This window comes from Caloenas nicobarica, chromosome Z (genome assembly GCF_036013445.1).
Source record: "Caloenas nicobarica isolate bCalNic1 chromosome Z, bCalNic1.hap1, whole genome shotgun sequence".
Taxonomy (NCBI): domain Eukaryota; kingdom Metazoa; phylum Chordata; class Aves; order Columbiformes; family Columbidae; genus Caloenas; species Caloenas nicobarica.
In genome coordinates, this window is record NC_088284.1 from 34,063,321 (window position 1) to 34,086,719 (window position 23,399).

At 35.6% G+C, this 23,399-nt stretch overlaps 1 protein-coding gene across 1 annotated transcript in view; it reads right to left on the minus strand.

Annotated features, from left to right (window-relative positions):
* PRR16 (proline rich 16) overlaps positions 1 to 23,399 on the minus strand; it is a 161,713-nt gene that overhangs the window by 53,808 nt on the left and 84,506 nt on the right. The window contains exon 2 of the mRNA XM_065657342.1: positions 3,374 to 4,269. Within this exon, the coding sequence (XP_065513414.1) occupies positions 3,511 to 4,269 (759 nt within the window). The 3' untranslated portion in view covers positions 3,374 to 3,510. The remainder of the gene's footprint in view (positions 1 to 3,373; positions 4,270 to 23,399) is intronic.

Here is a 23,399-nt window from a genome sequence, read left to right on the forward strand (position 1 = left end):
ATTTGATAATAAAAAAGGAGGATGAAAATTAGGAATCTCTTCTAATTTCTGTGAACAACGGACGGTATGATGAACAGTATGATGAAAGGTGAAACAACTCCAGAAAACAAGAGAAGGAAGAATGGTGACTTGTATTAGGTGAAAAAAGATTTCACAATATTTTTGAAGATTATTTTCTTATGTCCTTAAAAAGGATTGTAATTGAATTTTACTCTCCTTAGTGTTCCTTTCTTAAAAGGCATCCATATACTAGCTTTTATTAAGCAATGCTGTTATTACAACTAAGCAACTTTCACTGCTTATTTCCATTTTACTAAGCTCATGCCCTTCATTAAATAGATAGAAACCACTTTCTCCTTCTATTTGCATTTGAGCAGTCTAGATCTGGACAATTCTAACTTAAAATACCTTTGGGGAACCAAAACTGAGCAGCAGTCCGAAATGCTGCCAAATGTTGAATTGAAGCTCTGAGCACTGTTACTGGCCTTTCAGTTCTTTAGGTATTAACATCTTTGCAAACACTAAGTATCGTCTCAAAGACATTACATTTAAGTTTCAAAGGCACACAATTCCTGTCCAGTTCTTGTTAGTTTATTGTGTTTTCCTCAGTAAGGTGTGAAACATGCTATGTTATAGGTGCTAAAAAATGCATAACAGAGATTACATCCCAAATTTAAATGTAAAAACCACTGCTTGCTGAATATAGTATTGTATTCTTTCTTATTTGATTTTTATCAGAAGTTTGCAGACAGTGCTGCAAATCTTAATTGTTTACCTGTTTCAACCTGAATTTTATTCTGTCATGTAAATATGATGAAATTGTTATACTGGTAAAAATAACTTAAAATAGGACACAGGCCAGAGACATTCTCATTAAAACAGAAGAATCATTCATAGCATGATGTAAGAGAGACCTTGGAACACGTTGGTACAATGAAGAAAGCCTAGGTTAGCAAACTGCAGAAGAACAATGTATTTCCTTCACATTTGGGAACTGCACTTCTGTATAAAAGCAGCACTGCATTTGAAAAGCTGTATCTTTTTTTTAGAACATAGCACTATTCCCCCATGAAAATGCACAAAGAATGGCAGTGGTCTGTGAAGGGTACTCAGGAGGCATGGGGAAAGAGACAAGAAAGTGCCTCCGAAGAGAGAAAAAAACGTGAGATGGAATACTGAAACTGAATTGCTGAAAATCAGATGCCACTTAAACTTTTCAGAGCTGAGAACTGCAAACTTAATACTGCAACAAAGCTGAAATTTACACGTGTATCAATGCACATCCATAGAGTACACCGTCTAATTTGCAGGTACTAACATATTCATGAGACTCTAACAGGCCCAGAGATAGAATCCAGAGGAGCAATACTGTGCTCTGCTATCAGAGATGAGGTTACACTGGAAAAATTGAGCCAAATGAGGTAAGATGTGAAGCATAGCCTTCCCACTCCCCCCAGATTATTCACTATATTCTCTAATTTAAGATGAAACAGAAATATTTTATATACAATATGCAATGTTTCATTTGCACTATCCTATAATTTCCTGTACACAGTAGCTCTTCTAAGAAGAAAAAAAAAAATTAAAATAGTTTATAACAGCTGGTATATGCTCTCCACAGTAGTGATAAAGTCAACAATACAGTAACAGTTTTCTTTTTAAAAGAAAAACCTGTGGATGCACAACGTGTATACGTCCACATATTGTTCCAGTGAATTTAAATGTAATTTTCAATATGTGAGCAAGGCAGGTGTTGTGGAGTCCCAGGGTGTGAGCAGAATCCAGTAGACAGAAACTTCATTTGGGCACCAAAGATCTCACACACATGCAGAACAAGTTACTGCCCTCCTGCTGCAAGTGCTAGGACTTCACTCAGCAACAGCTCGGATGAGATTAAGTATTGTCAAACAATACAAAATGTAAAGAGCATCATGAAAAGCATGTGAGGAGCATTTGGGGAAAGCATGATTAAGCATTTAAGACAATTTTCTTGCTTTGTCACTTCTATGCAAGGAATACAACATGAAGCTTTAGACTCCAAATGTGTCTGCACAAAATACTATCTTGGTTTACTGCAAAAGTTTTCAAAGGGTAGTTATCTGTTAGAATTTGTCATGGTTATTCATATTATTTTGGTTTAAATACTATAAACGTACTATAATGTGTAAACAGGGAAGATTGGTGTTCAGTTTATTACTGATTCCTGCATGTAAATGGAAATCTAAATTAAAAATCTATTTGGTCTAGTTTTGTCTGTTTTGATATAGACTATGTTTTACTTTTCAGCTGAAAAAACATATTGCTTTTATATAGCATCTGCTGTTGGGCCATTTGAGACTAATTTGGCATGACTTTTGTAAATAACAGATTTATTATCAGGTTTTCTTCACTGATCAAATGTGTTTCAACTGTAGGTCCCAACGATTCTCTTTGTGAGAATAAAATAATGTTTTTTCATGAAATAATTAAAAGCACTGAGGACTTTATTTCAACTAGTAAGAGTATTAATTGGGTTCATCATCAAAATGTGATAACATGTAAAATATCTTGTTTTGCATGTTAATGCTTTGTAATTGCACAGAGTTTTTCAACTTCAAAGCTCTTTATATGAATTAAGTGGCTGTCCCTGAAGGCCTGAGGCAAAATTTTCTTTGCCTTCAAAAAGAGATTTGCACCAGACAAAAGCTTTGTGAAAACTGTAGGACTGGGCTTTGTTGTTTTTATCTACCGCCATCACATGCAAGATAAAATATTACTACCATTTTGCAGATGCAGCAGTGGAAATAGGGGGAAACTGAATGAGACTATCTCTGCTCACCTGAAAACTCCCTGCTTCACCTTGGCTGTCGCATATTGAGCAAGTGAGAAACACAATGTGAGATCAGTCTTCCAAAGCCATGTCAACGTACCTTTCAATTATTTCTTTACTTCCCCAACAAAGATCAGGCTGCCTGAAAGTCTGATGGTTACCTCCTATTGCACCACTCCACGCACAATGCCTTCACTCAAGCAGTCAGACAGAAAGCAATGCATTTTCTCAAATTCAACCAAAAGCTGTTATCTGGTACTCCACTTTGCTCCATCAAATTGACATTTTAAAAGGTACCTGCTAGAAACAAGAAGTTTCCGAAACTCAGAAGCAATGGTTATTCCCTTATGTCAGACAGACCAAAATATATCACAAATCACCACTCAGCATTTTCAAAACTAATCTACTTTTCACTGTCTTTTAAACCATGCTACAGGTATGAAACTCCAATAGATATTTACAACCTATGAGCTAAAGCATGAAAAACTTTTCAGCATCCTTTGCCATAATAATATTTTTTCCTGAGTACAAGTAAGATCAACAAGCATTCCTTTTTGTACTTACCATGTGATTTTTATGCCACTTCACCGCACACAGGGAGTAATATATTGGGTCTTTTTATTGCTCAAGTAGAAAGTGCTCATTACCTATTTATGTTTATATATAGGAAAAAAACAATGAGTTGTTTCAAGTGGCATACATCACACTGTTGTAGTGGTTGATTTCCTCAAGATGGTCTTCTGGGGTTTTGGTGCAGTTTGTGGAGGCACAGTCGCAGGTCTCGGAGGAGGAAAGCTATTACTGGAACTTATCCCGAACCCTCCATTTTCCAGAGGAAGTGGAGGCAGCGGAGGCGGTGGAGGCGGCAGAGGAGGGCACTGGTGCGGCAGCTTTCCTGCAACATGGACAGGCTCACTGTGCAAGTGCACCTCCCTGTTTTTAATGTTATACCGAACATCACAGTCAGGGCAATAGCCATGGTACTGCACTTTTTCACTAAATCGTACCCGTTCTCGTGCTCCTGGCTGAGGACATCGCTCTTTCTCAGGTCTGTGCATCAGAGGCTGCACCGCAACTTTGTCCAAATTACTGTTCGGTATACAGCACATGTCTCCGTTTGGGATGCGGTTAGGCCCCACTGGCAAGCCCACGTTTCGCAGCAGGGTACCATTAGTCTTGACAGGGTTGGCCGCAGGAGGCAGCCTCGGAGGCTCGTCACACTTGACGGGTGTCAGCCGTGGTGGAGGTGGGGGTGGATTCGGCTTCCGCAGCACAGTGAGGATGGCAGAGGGATGCACGGGTGGCTTGATGAGCGGTGCACTGCCCCGCACCTTGATCTTCTCTAAGCTGGAAGCTGTTGTGCTGCTGGAGCTGCTGTTGAGCGTGTCCGTTTTGGAACTGTCTGTCATCTCATCCTCGAGCTGCAGGTCAGACGTCAGCGTGTCAATCTGGTCAACCACCTGTGCAACAGTCAGAGTGAAAGTGTTGAGAAAAGCTTGCCCCAGTGAAGGCATAGAAAAACAAAAGCACTCTCCACTATCAGTTTTGTCCTTCCCAGAACTGAAGCATCCATTTTTTTGACCGTTGTTTCTTTTTTCTTGCCAATAGAATACTAATACTCATACTCATACTCAGATGGCTAGTTTGCTAACTCATCACCTGAATACGAAAAAAATACAACTTGAAACACTCTGGAATGAAATTCCATTTCTTTCCCTCTAGGCTCTACTTGGCAGTATCACTGTAAGTGAACTGTAATCCTTTAATATTATGCTTTGCCCTCCAGTGCAGGAGGAGACTGAATTATTTAACTTTAGCTGCTACATAACAGCTTCTGAATCCAAATCTTCTGCAGAATATCTTTTAACTCTGACCTTTCACACAGTCTAGATTTAAATATGCATTTCCGTATAGATGATAATATATACCTACAATCATAAATTGGGTACACTTTTCCTTTTTTTAACATAAATAAGGTACTGAAAAGCAACCGCCCTCTTGTATTAGACTGCAACATCTCCCTTTACGAATATTTTCCGTAAGATCCAAGATCCTCTGAAGCAAACCTGAAATAGCATTTGCTGCAAGAAAATAAGAAAAGTAGCTTGGTTTCCAAAGTTACAAGCATTTATTAAATCGTGCACTTTATTCCAAGATTTCCTCTACCTCCCATATTTCTGTTTGTAGTTTCTACATTAGATCTCTTCTAGTCTTCCAGACTCCTTTTTCTGTTCCATTTTTTAGAGGACATGCAACTGATGGTGCTTTTACTAGGTAGCAAAAATCTGCCATACAACACTTAACAGCCCTTCCTGAAAACTGCATTTCACTCAGTACCTGGCTGAACAACTGTAGTTATATTCTATACATAACTAGAACAGACACCACAGGAACTACGCACTCATTTAAAAACTGATCTTTATCTTTTACATCCTCACATAAAGTAATACATTACATAAAGTAATCAATAGCTGAAATGTTACTAGCTAACTTTGATACATGAACAGAAGGCTTGTGCCATTACATAGGCTCCTTACGAGAGACCAGTGACACGCTGGAGGGAGAACTGGAGGGGGCACCCAAGTATATCTGGAATGAAACTAGATGCCTCCAGTTGTGCCACTGAATCAATCCTTCTTACCCCTTTGAGACTTTTATTTCTACTTCCTGCTTTCAATGATTTAATCCTAATATTACTGATTTCAAAGTAAGTCTATTTTAGAGCAGTATAAGCCATATGTTAACTGCCAAAAAAAAAAAATCATTACTGAAGGCAGCAACTCTTCATTCAGTCAAACTAGTAACTCGCTTATGTGCCGGCTGGTAAACAGTAAATAACGAAAGCAAAACCATCATGGAATGAAGGAGCACTTTAACCTCCACTGCGCATACAGAAGCTAAGAGCTGTGTAATATAAAATTTATAAAAATTCATAAGCAAGAATTGAGTTCAGTGTTTCCCTTCTTCTGAAACCAGCAAATATGCAGATAACCATGATTCAGAAAGAGAGCTTTCAAACATCTTCGAAAAAATTTACAATACTTTTTCTGTCCAAGACCAAAAAGCTACTCATTTATTTGCTAAGACTAAAGACAAATTACACCCTCAAAAAACAGACATTAATTCACTCAAATAATCAGGATTTAAAGTATTAGCCTAGAAGTTGAAAGGTACAGTTGAACTCTGGTAACTGTCTGTCCTGGTTTTGTTAAAAAACAAGTTTCTCTTTTAGTGAATTTCCCTGTCAGCTAAAGCCTTCTAAATAACTGCAGTTTTCCTGAGAGATAGATACATGTTTTGGTAGACACAGCAATGGAATGCGAGGTCATTGATAAGGATGGATGCACATCTCGCGAGAGCAGTGAACTGAAACAGGTGACTAAAAAACTGACCAACTAAATATTCCATCCCATTCACGTCATACTTCATATAAAATTGGCGGATCATGAGGATCTTGGCCCTTTTCGTTATGGCTGACATTGGGAGAGGACCTTGCGAGTTGTCCCTGTGAACTGAGGCCCAGTGACAGACTGAATCCAGCTCCGGTTGGCTGCAGAGTCCAGTCCAGGACTTCGGGTGCCGGCCCTACACCTGCCGGAGCCGTTGCCGGGACTTTCAAGATCGGTTTTGTATATCTTGTATTATTTTCTCTATTTTTATTGGTAGCATTAGTAAAACATTTTTGATTTTTCCAACTCTCTTCTCTCTGTCCTTCTTTCCCTCCCGATCACCTGTCCTTAGTGGGAAGTGGGGAGAAGGAGGGGCTGAAGGGGGAAGTGGGGACAGAGGGTTAACAATACATCTGCCACGGTTTTATTGTCACCCTGCAATCAAACCTCGACACTGCCAGATCCCAAACATCTCCTCCAGGGTACAGCATATGACTACTCTTGGAAATTTCAGAAGAAAGGCAGATAAACCACATCTGTAGTAAAACGATCCAAAAGTCATAGGAGGAAAGACAGTTTACGAGAAAAAGAACTCACAGAACTAACTTTATCACCTTACTTTACATAGGCAAACCAAGGCAGAGAGAATTTCTCAAAATGAAAGAGTGAATTTAAAGGTACAAGGAAAATACAGTCATGTTCTGGGCACTAAGCCTGGAATTCACACACTCCTCTGCAAGTTTAGCATGGATTTGTGTAAATATTAGAGTCTCCCTAAATATGGCTAAATACACTATTGAATCTTCTCCTGGAATCCAATATGTAATCTTCTAATAACCTGCAACAGCTACAGAAGGGATTGATGCAACATAAACCAAATAAACTCCTTGGCAAGTAAAGAAACAAAAAAGACCCTGATAAACAGCTGCAGGCAAGAGAGAAAGGAAAGACATATCCGTAAGGATGCTTAAGACAGGAGCACTGGATAGTGTGTACATGTGACAGTACATTGACCTATATTGCAGTATTATACAATACTAAGTTATAATATTTGGCGGGTTCACATTGCTTAATAAGAGCTATATTAAAATGCCAAGAATAAGAATTGGTTTATTTTGCAATTGGCTTTTCCCAACAAAACCAAATTTTTATTTTCCTCTATTTTTTACCATGATAACTCCCTCAAATGGTACCTGTAATTGTACAGGTCCTTGGAAATCAACATCACACATGTGAGGAAAAAACAGCCATGGACAGCTGACGTGGTTATTGCACAATTAGCTATGGATAAATCTCACGGAATTTACCCAAATAACATAGTAAATCTTCCTTACCTTAGTAAAATTCACTCACAATTTCCAATATAAAATTCCCAATGAAGAAAATAATAAAAATGCATTTCAATGTTATTTTAAGACATACACAAAATTCTAATAATTTTATGTATTTTTTCAGCAGAGCCAGTCACAAATGGTGGCTTCTTTGCTTTACGTCTTGTCTGCAACACAGATTGTCCTTGCTCCACACTGTACAAGGTACAGTGTAATCCATGCAATGTAATTCTAGAGAAACAAAATGTGGTGGTTATTATTTGAGACAGAAACATTAAAGGTGATATTCCACTGGTGCTGTGATGATACACTCTAACTATGCAGCACACGTGTATCACAAAACGGCAGACCCTGGTGATGAGAAAATTTGCATCCATTCAGACTGTCCTGACAGTGCAAAAATTTTCTCAAGAGTAATGGGAAAGTCTGTTATTAACTGCTCTTGAAATTAAATGACTACAGGGTTTATCTTTTGCCCTCTGGGCATATATATAGTACACATCAGATTTTTTTTTTGTCATCTACCTATTTGTAAAACAAAACCAGCATGAAATGGCTCAGACATAACAACAGAGTTTATCTGTCTAGATTGATTCCTACCATAAACTGCGATTCTGTTTACTGCTATTTCTTTTTTGTTTGGTTGGTTTTGTCCCAGAAGGAAAAAATCAAATAAGATAAAAACATAACAGAGAACTGGTGACTGATACAGTGAAACTGATGTAGTTAAAAACCAAAACAAAACAAGCAAAAACTGGTTGAAAAAATAGCCTCCGTTTCACAACAGGCTTCCTATGGAAGTAAGAAAAGAATATTGAGAAACAAAAAAGCTGGTCTAGTTGTGCAGTATCTGTCCATTTTCCAGTTCTGGAATAAAACAGGACTTGATTCACATGTACAAGCATGGGGGAGACATCCTTTTATAGCCTGAGGAACTCCTTAGCCATTAAGCAGATTTGAGCTCTGCAGAGACGCCCACTTCTCCTCTACTAGTGATATCCTGAGGTTTAAAGCTCTGTAGGATCCAGTGTGACACTCCTGAATGAACCAGGAAATCAGTTAATCCCTAACCCCTTTCTGAGTTGTTACTGGACAACAACATTAGGTGCCCAGTGGGGATGGAGTTGGATTTCTCTAGTTGACCCCAAGAAATTAATCAAACTCTGTTAACACCTATACAGAGTCAAAATATTTTATGCTGAAATCTAAATTGTCCAGGTCAAATTTCTGCTTATAGTATCACTTTATCCTTAGAAATACATGTGGAACTTTTGTGTCATTGTTATTGTTATTATTGTTATTATTGTTATTAGTAGTAGTAGTATTTTGTTTGTTTGTTTTTATTTTGACAACAATGGGGTATCCTAACCACACAATGAGCTGAAAAAATAAATTGTCTGGATAAAGCAAATTTGATGTAGATATTATGTTTATCCTTCACCACCAGTTTACTGATTGAAAATTATTTTCTATTTTCTTGTTCATTCAATTTTTTATGTAGTCACTCAAGGTTTTCTTTCCAGTAATACTTAAACTAGACAGAAGATCAACAAGAACTGCATTTATAAAACATGTACATAAGAATTTATAATCACCATTTAGAATCAGCAATCAATTGATGTGAATTAAATCTCATCTCTACCTAAACTCAAAACAGCAGGGGTATGTTAAAAAATCAACACTAGATGACAGCAATTTACAAAAAAAAAAAAAAAAAAATCAACAAAAGTACAACTGGAGCTATGATTCACAATTATTTTGCTTTTTCTTGTTCTTTTAAACTTTTACATAGACACTCAAGCCTTTCAGTAGATTTGGGAAAAAAAAAAAAAAGATCATTAAAATTAGGAAACAAGCACTCAAATGCACCAGTGCTCCTAAAACTCTTAAGTCAGAGGGGTTGACTAACTCACCTTGTAAGCTTCCTCCTTGTTGAGTACCTGACTACAATAACAGCTTCAAGAAAAAAAATATAGTGTATATAGAGGTCTTTGGTGAAGTAAATGAATACTATTGCTGTTGAGTTCTTGCTTGTCAGTGCACTAACTTTTAATACTTTAAGATACATTTTTAAACTTTTTTTTCTTTAACTCTCTATTTCAAAAGGTTTTCTCAAGATAGCTAAACTAATAAATCAAATATTAAAAGAGTGTAGAAACATATAACTGAAAAGATAGTATAAAGTAATCAGGGGTACATTCATCATACCAGTAAATCCAGATCTTGACATAGATGCTTGAGATGTTTTACAGACAAGCAAAATAATACATTTCTCTCTGCTTTGAGAGCTTTCAGGCTTGGGTTAGACACAAAAAACTAAAGAATGAGAACAAAATTAAACCAAAAGGAAAATGATAGATCTGTGGTTAAATCTGGATTTTGTGCTTAATTTTGTTAGATAATTTTAATGTTATTTTTCTGCTAAATAAATACTATGAATAATATCCACCAAAGAAGTACAAATGAAAACCACAAAAAGAAATCATTAGAAGCTCATCAAATAGGATATGTGGAAATGAAAAATCCATATTCTAGAGAGGACACAAATGAAATAAAGTACCTGTGCAGGAGCTGACAAACAGGCACCAGGAAGAAGAACAGCAAACATGAAGTAACCAAGGATTGCTTCATGCTGACAAATTGCCAGGTAGTAGTTACTAAGAGCAAGCAATGAGGCAAGATCACTGGATGTTAAAATGGGACTGCAAAATAAAACAGTGATTGCACTCTGTATATACTTGAGTAATACAGCATGGAAGTTGAAGAAACCAAAGTGAATCAGTGGATGAATGTTGTAAAATATGATAACCAAGAGTAAAGAAATAGTGTAAAGGAATCTAGGAAAGAAAAGGCAACCATGCCATGTAAGAGCACATCTAATAAGGAGCTGAAATATATTTGAGTTAGTGGCTGAAGTTCTAGGAGCATTTATGAGAAAGACTGCTTGCAGAAGTTTATACATGTAACTTTAAAATTTATGCAATATGTAAGATCAATAGTAACATTACATGAGTTTTTATTCCCACTTCACTAAGATTAAACCTGAATATAATTTGTGTGACATTTGTAAGACAGAACCATAAGTAAACTGAGACTGAAGATTACTGTTTGGAGACAGCTTTCCTCCCTGTTTTCTCTCTCTGGAAGTGCACAGCATATTAAACTGTTAGAGAAAATTTAAATCTCCTTGTTGTAGACAGAAGTAAGATTAGGTTATCTACTACTGAAAAAAATCCTTCCCAATGTGCATTCAGACTCAGAAATTCTGTGCTTCAACCATCAGTGTACGGAGAAGGAATCAGTACTATCCAAATAAGGAGGTCAAAGGACATAAATACTACTCACTCCCCAAAACAAATTAAAAAATTCAAAATCAAACAGGAAGACACTGAAGTTGCAAACAATTTGCAATGCAAAGATATCCTACAATTATCCCCATTCCTCACTGTTATCAAACCCTTATATTAAATTGCTTAAAAATATAGAGCTAGCGTAAAGTATTGCTTTTCCACTGAGGTTAAGCTGTAGTCCCTGTTTAAAGCAACTGAGAATCTCATCCAAGAAAACGTCTCATGATTATCAAAAGCAGTTTATGCTGGGCTAATATTTCCGTGTTTGACTTATACTTACAAGTTTTGTCTGTCTTTTACCTCCTCTTCTAAGGCACTTTTGTAGGTGAATATTCTAACTCTATTAGACTGATACTCAAGACTCCATATTTTTTACTGGATGCCAGGATTTCATTATAAGAATCTAACTTGGCAATAAGACTAAACATGACACAGAAAGTAACAGTTCCTTTTACTTCTTAATTGTATCCTTAAACTTGTCTGAAAAGAGTATCTAGAATAAGTCACAAACACTTTTTGCAGTGCTTCTCAGTGTGTGACTATGCGATACGCATCCACAAACGCATACGTAATCTACTGAGAGTTTCATTATCTCCTTACAATAAATGTTTCAACAGGTTTGTCTTTTCTCTGGTTTAGAGGCAGCAGGAAACAAAGCAGTAAAGTGCTGATATTCAATGAATATATAAACCACTAGCTGCATTCAATCTACCGCAGACAATTGTTGTGCTTTTTTGCAACCATTGAATAAAGAAGCAAATTGTTTTTCTGAAACGTAATATACTTTTAAAGATTCATAAACTTTTAAGTTCACAGAACTCCAGAATTATAATTTTTCCTAAGAAGTCCAGCCATTTTCACTGTTTCATAAGTTTTTCAAAGTTTCATATGGATTTATAAGTAAGATTTCTTTTTTAGAATGACTTGCTTCTGTACAGGCTAGCTCCTCCCAAAAAAGCTGCATAAGCAAAATGGAAATGGTATATAGCTGTGATATTACTTCTGAGATGGAATATTTATAATCTATATATTGCTGTTCAGTTCTACACCACAGCAGTATGCAGCTATGAGATTTAACAGTTTGTTGGAAGTTTTCTAGAAAACAGACAGTTACAGACAGTTACTGATCTTGATTGTAAATCAATCAAAATCAAGTTAGGTCATGAGATTAGCACAAATTTTTGCTTTCTTACTTTGAACTAAAAAAATTACTGGGGAAGGAACAAAATTAGGTGGTACTCTTTAATTTTAAATAAGTGCAATAAAAATGTCTTAATTCCATCATTTTTGAAGCAATTCCAAAAACTTGTGAAATTCGACATGGATAAATTTTGCACTTTATATGCAAAAATTAACTACGTGACAAGCCAGAAGAAGAAACATGTAACTAACAATAAAATAGCAATCAGTTCTATCACAAAGAGGCCATTCTTGTCTTTAAGTAAGGCACTGGCAAATGTGCTATGTCAGTAGCTCTAATATCTTATGATTGCATCTCTAATCCTACAAGAAATTGTCAGCTTGCTGTAATTACTACAGGAAACTTTAAGACCAGCAGTCAAACTATGTACCTTCCCATCATCTTACCTCATTATTTCCTGTAGAGTTACTAGTCCTGTGTTGACAAAAACTGAATGTTCGATACAACACAGGACATAAATGAAGCTTTTTCCCCACCAAGTCTTTGCCTGTAAAATTGGAACCACCACAGAGCTAACAACAAACAGAAGGGAGATCCCTACAAACAGTGAGAGAGCCAGTACAGTTTAATCTGCATAACATTAGAATAAGACCCTGTTCTCAGTGTCTTATATTCCAGCATCAGTCATATCTTTTGCATTTGCCACAGCTCACTTCTTTATACTGTGTGTGCATCACCCTCCGCCCCCCTGCCATCCCCAGTGAATACAGCTTCCTGGTCAAAGAGAAATGGAATCAAATTTAGACTAGAAACAAATTTATACAGTTGTGTAAGCCAAAAAATTGCAAATAGAAACAAAAAGAAGAGCTGTATTAGGAGAGATAAGTGGTCTACTTAGTACAATATTGTGAAAAATTACAAAAAAGTAGGTGCTTGTGCAAAACCACAAGAATAGAAAAGTCATACAGAAATATTTCTGTAGAATCTTATCCCAGTCTCAAATAATTTCTATCTCAAGGACCTCTTAACAGATTTTGATTTAAGTAGATCTTGACATATGAACATGAACTACTATGAACATGCCTGTTTCTGCTTGAACCCACATAAAAGCTTTTAGCATCTGCAATATCCTGCAGTTTCCTACCTTTATTACATGGACATGCCACCCACTCCTTTTTAGCTTGAGAAAAAAAAACACAGAAGCTTTTATAGACAAAATGTTACATGGACTTGCATAACACTTAATTCTGTAGCTGTTTCGTAAAACCACAGCTATGCAACAAGCCCTCTCAATCTTGTAGAACAAAGAGTAATAGCCCTACACAAGGAAACAAAAGAATCAAACAGCTGGCTACACCAGCGGTCCTACTGCTACCACTAATAAGTTATAATAAAACTTTTACAGTGTATCCAACAGAATCTTTGTATCTGAAGCTGTATTAAGAAATAATCTTGACAGTTTATGCTGAGATATTCTAGAATAGCACTAGGAATTAATCTGATACTTGAGTTAATACACACTTCCAGGTAGGTTCAAAGTTCAGCTTTCAGGGGACGACTCTTACAGTAGCATCTCAGACAGGTCAGTCACCCACCCTGCAGCACCAACAAAGGGCATGGTTAGTGCAAGACCTGTCAGTGTTAAGGTATCTAAAACATCAACACAATCCTACGCAAGCTTACACACCTCACAACTACATACATAAAACAAAAAAACCCAACCACACGCAGTTGTTCTTTCCACCAGAAAATTTTTGCTGAAGACTATGTTAGTAACTTCAGCAAACTAGAATTACCCTCTGGAGTATACTGTGCAGACACTGACTCAACCTTATGCTCTGTACAAAAATGAACTCAGAAATACATTGTTTCCAATAACAGGCTTTATTAATCTGTGCTCTGAAATTTGGAAGCAGATAGAGCACCAAGGCAGGCTGGGTGTAAATGTATTAATGGATATTTAAGAATATGCTCTACTTTTGGGAATCTAACAAGGCTGCCAAAGCTTAGCATGATCACCCTGACTTTGTATTTCACAGAAACCAAACTGGGAAGCCAATATTCAAAATCTTAAAAGGCTTATTTTCCTCAAAGGGATTAAAAAAGAAATAGAAAAGGCAGTATGCTGCTCTCTGTGTTCCCTTTTAAGAGCTTCACATAGCCATGGTAATGCCTCTGTGTACCCTTTTGGATGAAGTTTGCTAGGGAAACTGCTTGGAAGATCAGAGAGGGACAAAGGTAGGTATATAGCAAGAAGAACAGTACACTTGTAGTTCCTGTCACACACAAAAGAACTCTAATAAAATTATTAGAAACAAGCAGAAACCCTGAGAAAATAAAAACCAATAAACCGAGAAAAAAAAAATCCCTTTCTAGAAAAGCAAGTGCAAAGAAAATTTGCTACAAAAAAATAGCTGTTCTAAAATACTGACTGAACTAAGTCAGCATTCCTCATGAACGGTAACAGAATTTCACACTTCCAGTGAAATACTCATATCATCTTGCATTTGGCAACATAGGAAAGTAACTAATTTCACAAAAGTAAAGAGGATTAATTCTGTTTTAATGTCACATCTAGAGACTCAGAGAAATGACACTTGTCTTAACTCTGGTAAGGGATTGAAATGATTTCATACATAGCCTCACCTCAAGTTATCACCCACACCTTTCCGTTGCTCCACTCTTTACCCATATGGAGGCAGTTCCCAAAACTATGTAAGCATAGCAAATCAATCCACATATTTGAAATAAGATGTAGGATACATATCCCTATGAGCAGCAGTGTTACTGAGAATTGTTCAGGAACAGATTCCAATGAATCTGGCACAGCTCATTCTGAACATCAACAAAAGACTCACGATTAAATAAAAAGGTTTTTAAATACTAGAGAAATGAATTAGGACTAGATAATAAAATATAAAGAAAGTTTAATTTCATATGACTCACAAAGAAAACTGCAACTTAACAGGAAATCAGCAATTTTCCCTTTACTGTTACACTGATGTCAATTATACTTTTTTATTATTATTTTATTTGTACTTGTCTGAGTTTAGGTTTGACTGTATGAATAGTCAAGCTTGTGAAAGTACTGGAGCATTTCTCATTGTCATTTTAGGGACACTGAAATCTACTTTTTATCTTATCTCTGAAAATGGCAATGTAAGACTATAGTGAGGAGAATGTCCAACTACATTATTATTTGGTTTTCATACATTTTCTCCCAAATTTGTGGAATTACAAATTACATTTTTGAAAACACAAATACTACAGACCTCTATTTTTATGCTATTAGATAAGAAAACACAAAACATTGAAAAGGATGAAGATGGACATGGTAAGTACACACTTGATCAACTATTTCTGCATACCTAGTTTTTTAATTCATTGGCACAAATCATGAAATTTAAAAGACAAACTGCTAATCAGCATTCAATGCTTAAATGCACATGTAAACACAAGTAAAAACGCCTCCCTGTAAAAAACTCAAAAGAATTGATGTGGAACTCTTGTGTACATGTTTCAGTACTACTCTCTGTCAGTGGACCTCTTTTGTTTAATATAATGAGGCCAGAGAATACCAGAGCTGTGAGACTTTGGTGTGTCTTCTTAATCAGAAGTATCTTCCTAAATCAGCATTTGAGAAGCTGCAGCTTACTACTGCTTTTCTCTCTCAGGTAACACAATTGAAAATAGATACATGCTGACAAACACTAAGGAATGGTTAGTCTGTGCATTCTCATTATTCACAGTGTTTTCTAAACAAAAGTGTTATACCAGCTGAAAACGCAGCACCATAAAATGTTGGAGATTTTAGTCCCTACGTAACAATCTCAGCTATAAACATTGGCTCATAATGACTACAAATACAGTGATTTGCCTAATCACAGATCATGTTAATTTAAATGAATGCTAAATATTCGTCTAAGCTCTTAACTATTAATGTGAACAGCATGTAGAAGTTCCTTAAAGTATGTGTATCCCCAAACTGTTAATGCTCACCATAGAAACTGAAAGTTCCCCTGTAGAATTAAAAAAATATGAAGTTCAACCAATCACATAGTTTCCTAGGTAGACTTTTCAGATACATTAATAACAGCTGTTGTGAAGAAACATTCAAACAAACAACTTGTAACATTATAGCTCTAGAAAAAGAATTTAAAATACGTAGCACATGCAAAAGAATTTTCTGAGAACTTAATAAGCAACTCTATTACAATTCTTTTGTGTTAACTCCAGTCTTAAGCTGGAGAAGCTTGTGCTTCTTCAATTTTACATCAACCACCTCACTAGGCAGAATATTAATCGTCATCCTTCCTTTTCCTCTGACAGTCTAACAGAGACTCCAGAAATAAATGTTTAACATCCTTCTGTTCTAAAAACAAAAAGACATTCCCCAAGAACAACCAATATATCTTTTGGGAGACTATATGTTGGGCTCATGGATTTTTTGACTGAAAGGATTTTGTTAGTGAAACACTACTCTGAGTCTAGATGGCCTCCATATTTTAATATTTCTGCACCATTTCTGTTACAGCTCCAAAGCCACATTGAAGTCCAAGTAAACTGTGCAAAGAATTTACATTAATCTGGAAGTACTAATTCCAAGCCTGTTGGACACTTATTAAAATACAGTTTCAACAGAGCTGAACAGAACTGGAGGATTTAGCTTAGTAGACACATTTCAAACCAGTTCCTTTTGGCTTCAAAACATGACCCCAAATTTCACAATCCATTAAATTTCACTCTAATTAAAAGTTTGAACAAACGCAAAGTTCAAAGCAAATTTTAGATTAAGAAACAGCATCGTCTGCTTTTTACAGTGAAAACATACTAATACAGTAGATGTTTTTTTCTTCAAATATACCCATAATACTTCTCCTATTGATATGGTTTATTTGAAAGAAACAGCTTCTGTTTATGCAATGGGTTAAGGTGTCTGGCTGGATAAAAAAATCTGTTGTTGATAATGATGATTATTATTAAAAAGTTGTATAACTTGTTCATCTGAGACCTCTAAAAATGGGTTAGATGCCTTCTCCCTCTTGCTCTCCCAATGAGCTGCTGGCAACATCTGGAACTAAGTGTGCTGTAGACACTGTTCCAAGAATAATAGAACAAAAAAGATGTGTAATATTGACCCTACTGAAGGCTTCTTGGGACTCAATTTGACTTTTTCCATCTAGATGTACTGGCAGAATACATGACAGGAGATAGCCCATGGTGAGCTTACACCATTAATAAATAATTGTAATGAACCAGCTAAACCCTGCTACTAAAGAGAGTAATTGCTATGAACCATGCAGGTTTGAAATGAATACTTGCTTGCCTTTTAATTATTGCTCCAAGTTAAATTACTTCTGTTTACAATGCATCACAACATATTTAAAGAATTTAATTAAAAAGTCACAGAATATTCTATCTTAATGTTTATGGATAACATTTTTTTCATACTCTTTTAAATAAAATGATACATGTGCATACAGGAAATAATGAAAATAAGTTTTATGTCCTCTTTGGTTCTGTGTACATTATAGATCTCAAAATGCTCTAAAAGTTCATTGAGTCTCAGCTCTCCATGGCTTTGGCCTGAACTACATTTTTGATTCAATATGCTGAGTATCTGAGTAAAGATAAAAACAATATAAACTTGTCAACATTTTGTTCCCTTAGGCACATATATAACTCTGACCTCTTGAAGTTATTAGTACAATTTATACGTATTTTAAACAGTGAATGAGAGCAAACTGTAGCTGAGTATTTTTTAAGTAAATCATACAATTAAATGATTTTGCAATAATTACAGTATTCTCATCAGCATAACATGAACATTGCCAAGACAGCTATTTAAAAAAATTCAAAGTAAATAATGTAATCTAACGTTACACGTTTACATAGATGTTAGCTTACTGTACAGTTAAAGCTGAATTTAATTAAAATAACTTATTTCAGAGCTTGAAATAAAGCTTTCTATCTGTCTTCCAGTCAAAAAAAATAACCAATACCATAAATTAAGGATACATGGGAAGCAAAGGTGAAGGAGCAGAGTTTACAGCTAATGTTTGCAATGAGATACACACCCTGAGCTTTAAAAATGCTTATCCAATACCTTTAGAATTTAGGAAGTCTTCTCTTTTCAAATCTTGCGTTTGTACTATTAATCACCCCAACAGAAAAAACAAAACAAAACAAAACAGGAAATCTGTAGCTCAGATATTTCCAGTACTTTTGAAGGAGGTAATTGTTTCAGAGTGTGCCAAAACACAATATTGTGGATGTTTTTCAAGCAACGACTAATAAATTTTTGTCCTTATAAGACCATCAGCTCATGTTTTTGTCACTATTACATGCTGTTCTAGTTTTATTTCTGGTTAAACATCAGGTAAGTTATAACAAGAGAAAACAGAAAGTTTTTCCTTGCTTTTGCACAAGATGCAAAGAGGCTTGGCCTATTATGCCTGTAAGATATCTAAACTCCCAGTACCACAGAACTTTTAAAAGATAATTTGGCCATCTGACATGGTATGTGGTGGTGCACTCAGTACCATGACACTGTATTTTTACTGCTTGTGGTCCAGTCCCTCTCCTGTGTATTCAGTTCAGATGTCTCTGCCTCTGCGGCATAGGTTTCCCTTGGGTGAAGTTAATTTTGCTATTTTTAATGTAAGAGAGAGACATGACTTATCAGAAGTATTAATTAAAGGCTGAAGGTGAAATCTGAGAGGTCTGTTTCCCTCAGTAAGTGAACAGTTGCATTTCAACAGGAAACTGCAGTCATAGACTACATTGATGCACAGAACAGAAAACACTTTCCAAACAGACTTGCAGAACACACTGGTTTGCAGGATGGGGGAACAACCCCCTGCCTCAGTCATGCAGGGTAGCAAACTGTAGTCAAGATACAGCAAAGCTACTTCAAATTTCCAACCAAAGATAAGGTCGAAATGATTCACTCCTTGAAACAAATTGTTGAGAATTAGCCTTGGCAGCTTTGTTCTGGTTTTCAGTTTCCTTATGAAGCAATTTCAGTTGAGTTATGTTGTTAATAAAAAAATTATACAATACTTATGATAAAGTTATGTATATTAATAACTACTTCTGTATTGACTATGTTAATATGACGAAAATCTGATTCAGACTCCATGGAGAGAAGAGATAAAAAAATAAGTCTTCTATGTTTCCTAGACCTTCCTTTTGCATTGTCTTCTGGAATTTACAAGACTTTTTTTTTTTTTTTTTTTTTTTTTTTTTGGTAAATATAACAGGCAAGCAGCATAACTTCTGCTCTGGTTAATTACGCAATTCCTCAAGTACAAAATAATTTATTTGATTGCCACCCACATTACTAATCCACTTTGAAGAGTCCTCACATCCTGTCCTTAAAATTCCAAATCCCTTTCTGATGATTGCAGTACTTGTGGCAGCAGGAATGAAATGTTTTGTACCTATTGTGTTGAAGTGGTCCTTAGATGTAAATAGTGGAATTTTTCCAGTGCTGCTGGCAGGATGCACAGAGAAGCACTAGGAAGAAAGACGATGTGACGGCTTCTGCTGCTATCCTGTGGAGGTCATCTTGGTTTGCTTTATTTCAACTAAAAATGCAGTGCTACTTTTCAACAAAACATGGCCGGAGAGAAGAAAAGAGGTTACATACAACAGTTTTTTGTACATGCATTAACATTTTATGACAAATCTCATCTGTTGTATACAACATAATCAATTAGCACTGAAGAAATAATAATTTTGTTTTCTGGGCTACTAGTGAAAGGAAAATTATATAATTAAGCTTTACAGCTCTAATTCATATTTTGATAATAAGACCTAGAATTTTAGAGCCCAGGTTTGCCCATTTAGCAACGCAAACATAAGCTGCAAATGTAGATACTTGGGGTTCACACTCATAAAATAGAGCTGTATACTAAGGTAAAGAGTATATATGCCTAACACAAGAAAGTGCTTCAAACCCAGTCAAAAAAATAATCTGTACATGAAAAATAAAGCAATTCTGAAACACTTAAAGAAAAAGCAAGGTCTGCAAATTATTTTAAAGTTTTAAATGAAAATTATTGAAACCCTTATGGAATTAAATTTATTAAATTAACTTAGTACTATGTACTAAATATAGCTATTTAATATCTGTGTCTAATTTCATTGTTTATTTCTGTGTAGCATGATAATGACATATGCCAAATACCTTCTTAACAGAACGTATTACAGAAAATGTCAGGAGATAAAAACACACAACCTAAATGTATGAACAAGGATCATAGTTACTGCTACTATTCTTAACCTCAGAACAGTTAAGACAAAAGCAGCTCTGCAAAACATCACAAAGATTTTTAAATGTTTAAGTTTTCCCCAACTCTTCTCTCTTCTTTTATATACATTATTATACAAGTATTGTTAAATTAGTATATGCAATATTATATGCATATTTTACACCTGCTATCAAATATTTATAATGTGTTTGGTTAACCTGGTGACCACTGTATTTTGTTCTTTTCACTTGGTTAGTAACATACGAGGGTTGAATTACATTTTTAGCCAAACAGTTACAATAGCGGCCCTTTGGTGTCGATAAAACCATTACAAAAAAAAAGGTGTTCACTGATGATGACTTTCTAGACAATTACAGCAGGTAGTTTTGTTGTTCTTGATTTTACCTCAAGTATTTTTAAGGTCAAATCTTCCTCCCTCCTCCAGATCAAGAAGTGTAAAAACAATACCATGATAGTGCAAAAAACCACCACCATTAATTCATTGAACATGCTTCTATCCAATCATAGATATTGCAGCAGAGGGAATAATTCATAACGTATTTTTCATATCATTTTCTGTTTGTGACAGAAAAAAAAAATCACAACTGTTTTCAATGTAGTTGTTACCTCTTCAAATAATACATCATCTACAGATGTAACTGTTGTGTTAACTCAAGAAAGGAGCTTCATCTTTATATGATGCTGGTTTTCTCCATACTGTTTATCTCTCATCCATTTAGACTGTACACCCTGAAACAAGACTTATATTTCTCTTGTGCGCAACCCTCCCTGCAAAATATGTGCTATCTAATCGATGTTTATGGGCTTCCCAGGATTATTAGAATAAATGGAGTTAATAGGCAAAATAGAGTCCTGACAGCTAAAAGATTGAATCTTTTATGCATTGCAACTGTACTATGATTTCTGTAAAAAAGTATAACCACATTACAGACAATGAAATAAGGGCATAGTTCCCTTAATTAAATCAGTATGTTTCTATTCATTGACATCAGATTCTTGTCCACAGATAAAATAAGGATCCTCACAGCAATAAGTATAATCTCAAATTTTACCACTGTTATCTAAAAAACCAGAAAGAGAACAAAGAAAATATCATGATGGCATAAAGGAGGCAATAATAAGAGGAATCCATGAGCTAAGTTGTTGTGGAGGTATACAACATATTCATCCATGCTGGCATTTTTTACGGGTGGAGTGGAAGAGAGAATTGCTGAGCAAAAGAATCTGTATTTTTTTATTCCCTGGGCTGTAGTAAGTGGTGAATCCTAGTGAAAAACAAACAAACAAACAAACAAAACAAAGAAAAAAAGAAAACACAAACACAGAACAAAACAAATGAAAAAAAACCAACCAGCCAACCAAACAACAACAACACACCAATAACACAGTTCCTTCCATGGCTAGTAAGAGCAGTAGAATTACCTTTAATCCTTCTCTATAAGGGCACAGTTTAGATAAGATAATTCAGGAACATACAAATAAATAAATCTATGCTGTGAGAATTAATTTCCTGAAGAATACAAATTTAAGGCAGGCTGCAATTATTTGTTTTATTCATAATAAACCAGAAGAGTTTACTGAAAGCTATACATAAGACTTTAATTTTAAAAACCCCTCAGTTTAGCTAGAAAACCAACTGCATCTCACTCTCAGATTAATGTGTTTACTTACAAAAAGAAGCAAGCAGTAATATCTTTATAAGACCAGCCTAACGGCTGGAACAAAGCACTCTGGCTTTCAAATACACAGGATCTTTACTAAGCAAGGAAAAAAAAAAAAAGGATTTTAGGTTTTACATCTTTCCAGCTTTCTGCCCAGTTCAGCTCCTTATACATCTACTTCATTCTCTCAATAAAATGAAAACTTTGAAAAAAGGAAAAAGCAGATGGGCTCATCCAAATTCTTTACTAAAAACAGACACTATGCTCCAACTTTTCATTTTATGTATTCTACCAAAACCAGTGAAAATTAATTCTTCTGATCTCAGAATTCAGGGGAGAAATAATTTCTTTTCATTATGAAAAACAAAGACATAGCAGTCTTAAATCCATGAGCTATGAAATATTTTCATCAGAGAAGCAACGTTCAATGAAAATCAAATTGAATTATATTTTCTCTTGACTCCTATTGCCTTGTAAAATCTATTATTTGAAGATATTGCAACTGTCCATTACACTGTCCACTTCTATCACACTATTTTTAATCCTCCACCTTGTTTTGATTAAACATGTGAACAAAATTAAACAGTTTTCATGATCTCAGTATCTGACATTTCACACACCTATTTGCTCTTCAGATATTTCACTGTTATCTTTTGCCAAACAACTTCTCTGCAGTCATTGGTCCAGTACAAAATATTTAACATTTGAGCTGAAGCAAAAGTAAAACCATTTTAGTTCAAAGCATAACTGACATTTACATGGGTCAACTTTTAAAGCGGCTATATATAGCTATAGCTAAAATGAACAAAAATCACTTCATTAGTATGCAGTAATAAAAGAAAATTAATTCTTTTTCCATTGAGCTCCTGTTCTGGTCTCTGGCACAAGCCACTGTGTTTATGTTCATAAAATCTTAACATGGAGATTTACTAATTGCTACCGTTTCAAGACATCACTATTCCCGATTGCACCTCTGTGAGGTACCAAAGTAACTGCACTGGTAATATTAAACTAGCCATTAAAATTTTCATATTTAATCATACCACGCATGTGCAACACCCACACAGCAAGTAAAAGTGTAAGAATAATTCAGAATTCTCAAAGCTTAGTAATCATTAATAGTACCCAACTCCAAAAAGAAATATGCTGACTGTCCTAATGCTGCTCCATGCTTCAAAGCTACACAGGTCACGACCTTTAAAGTAGTGACTGTATCACTGAGTGATAGATAATACTCTTGCTTTCCAAAAGACAGTAAGAAGAATATGCAAGAATGCATCTTTGCATGAAAGAGTGTAGCTCCTGTACCAGCACTATGTACATCTGTCAGGAAGCACCACGGAGACCAATGCAACAGTCAAGCCCAAGGACTCCCCCTGTGCTGCCCACCTTGCGGCCAATGGTTTAACATCAGGCATCACGTTTCAGACCAGCTGCAAGCT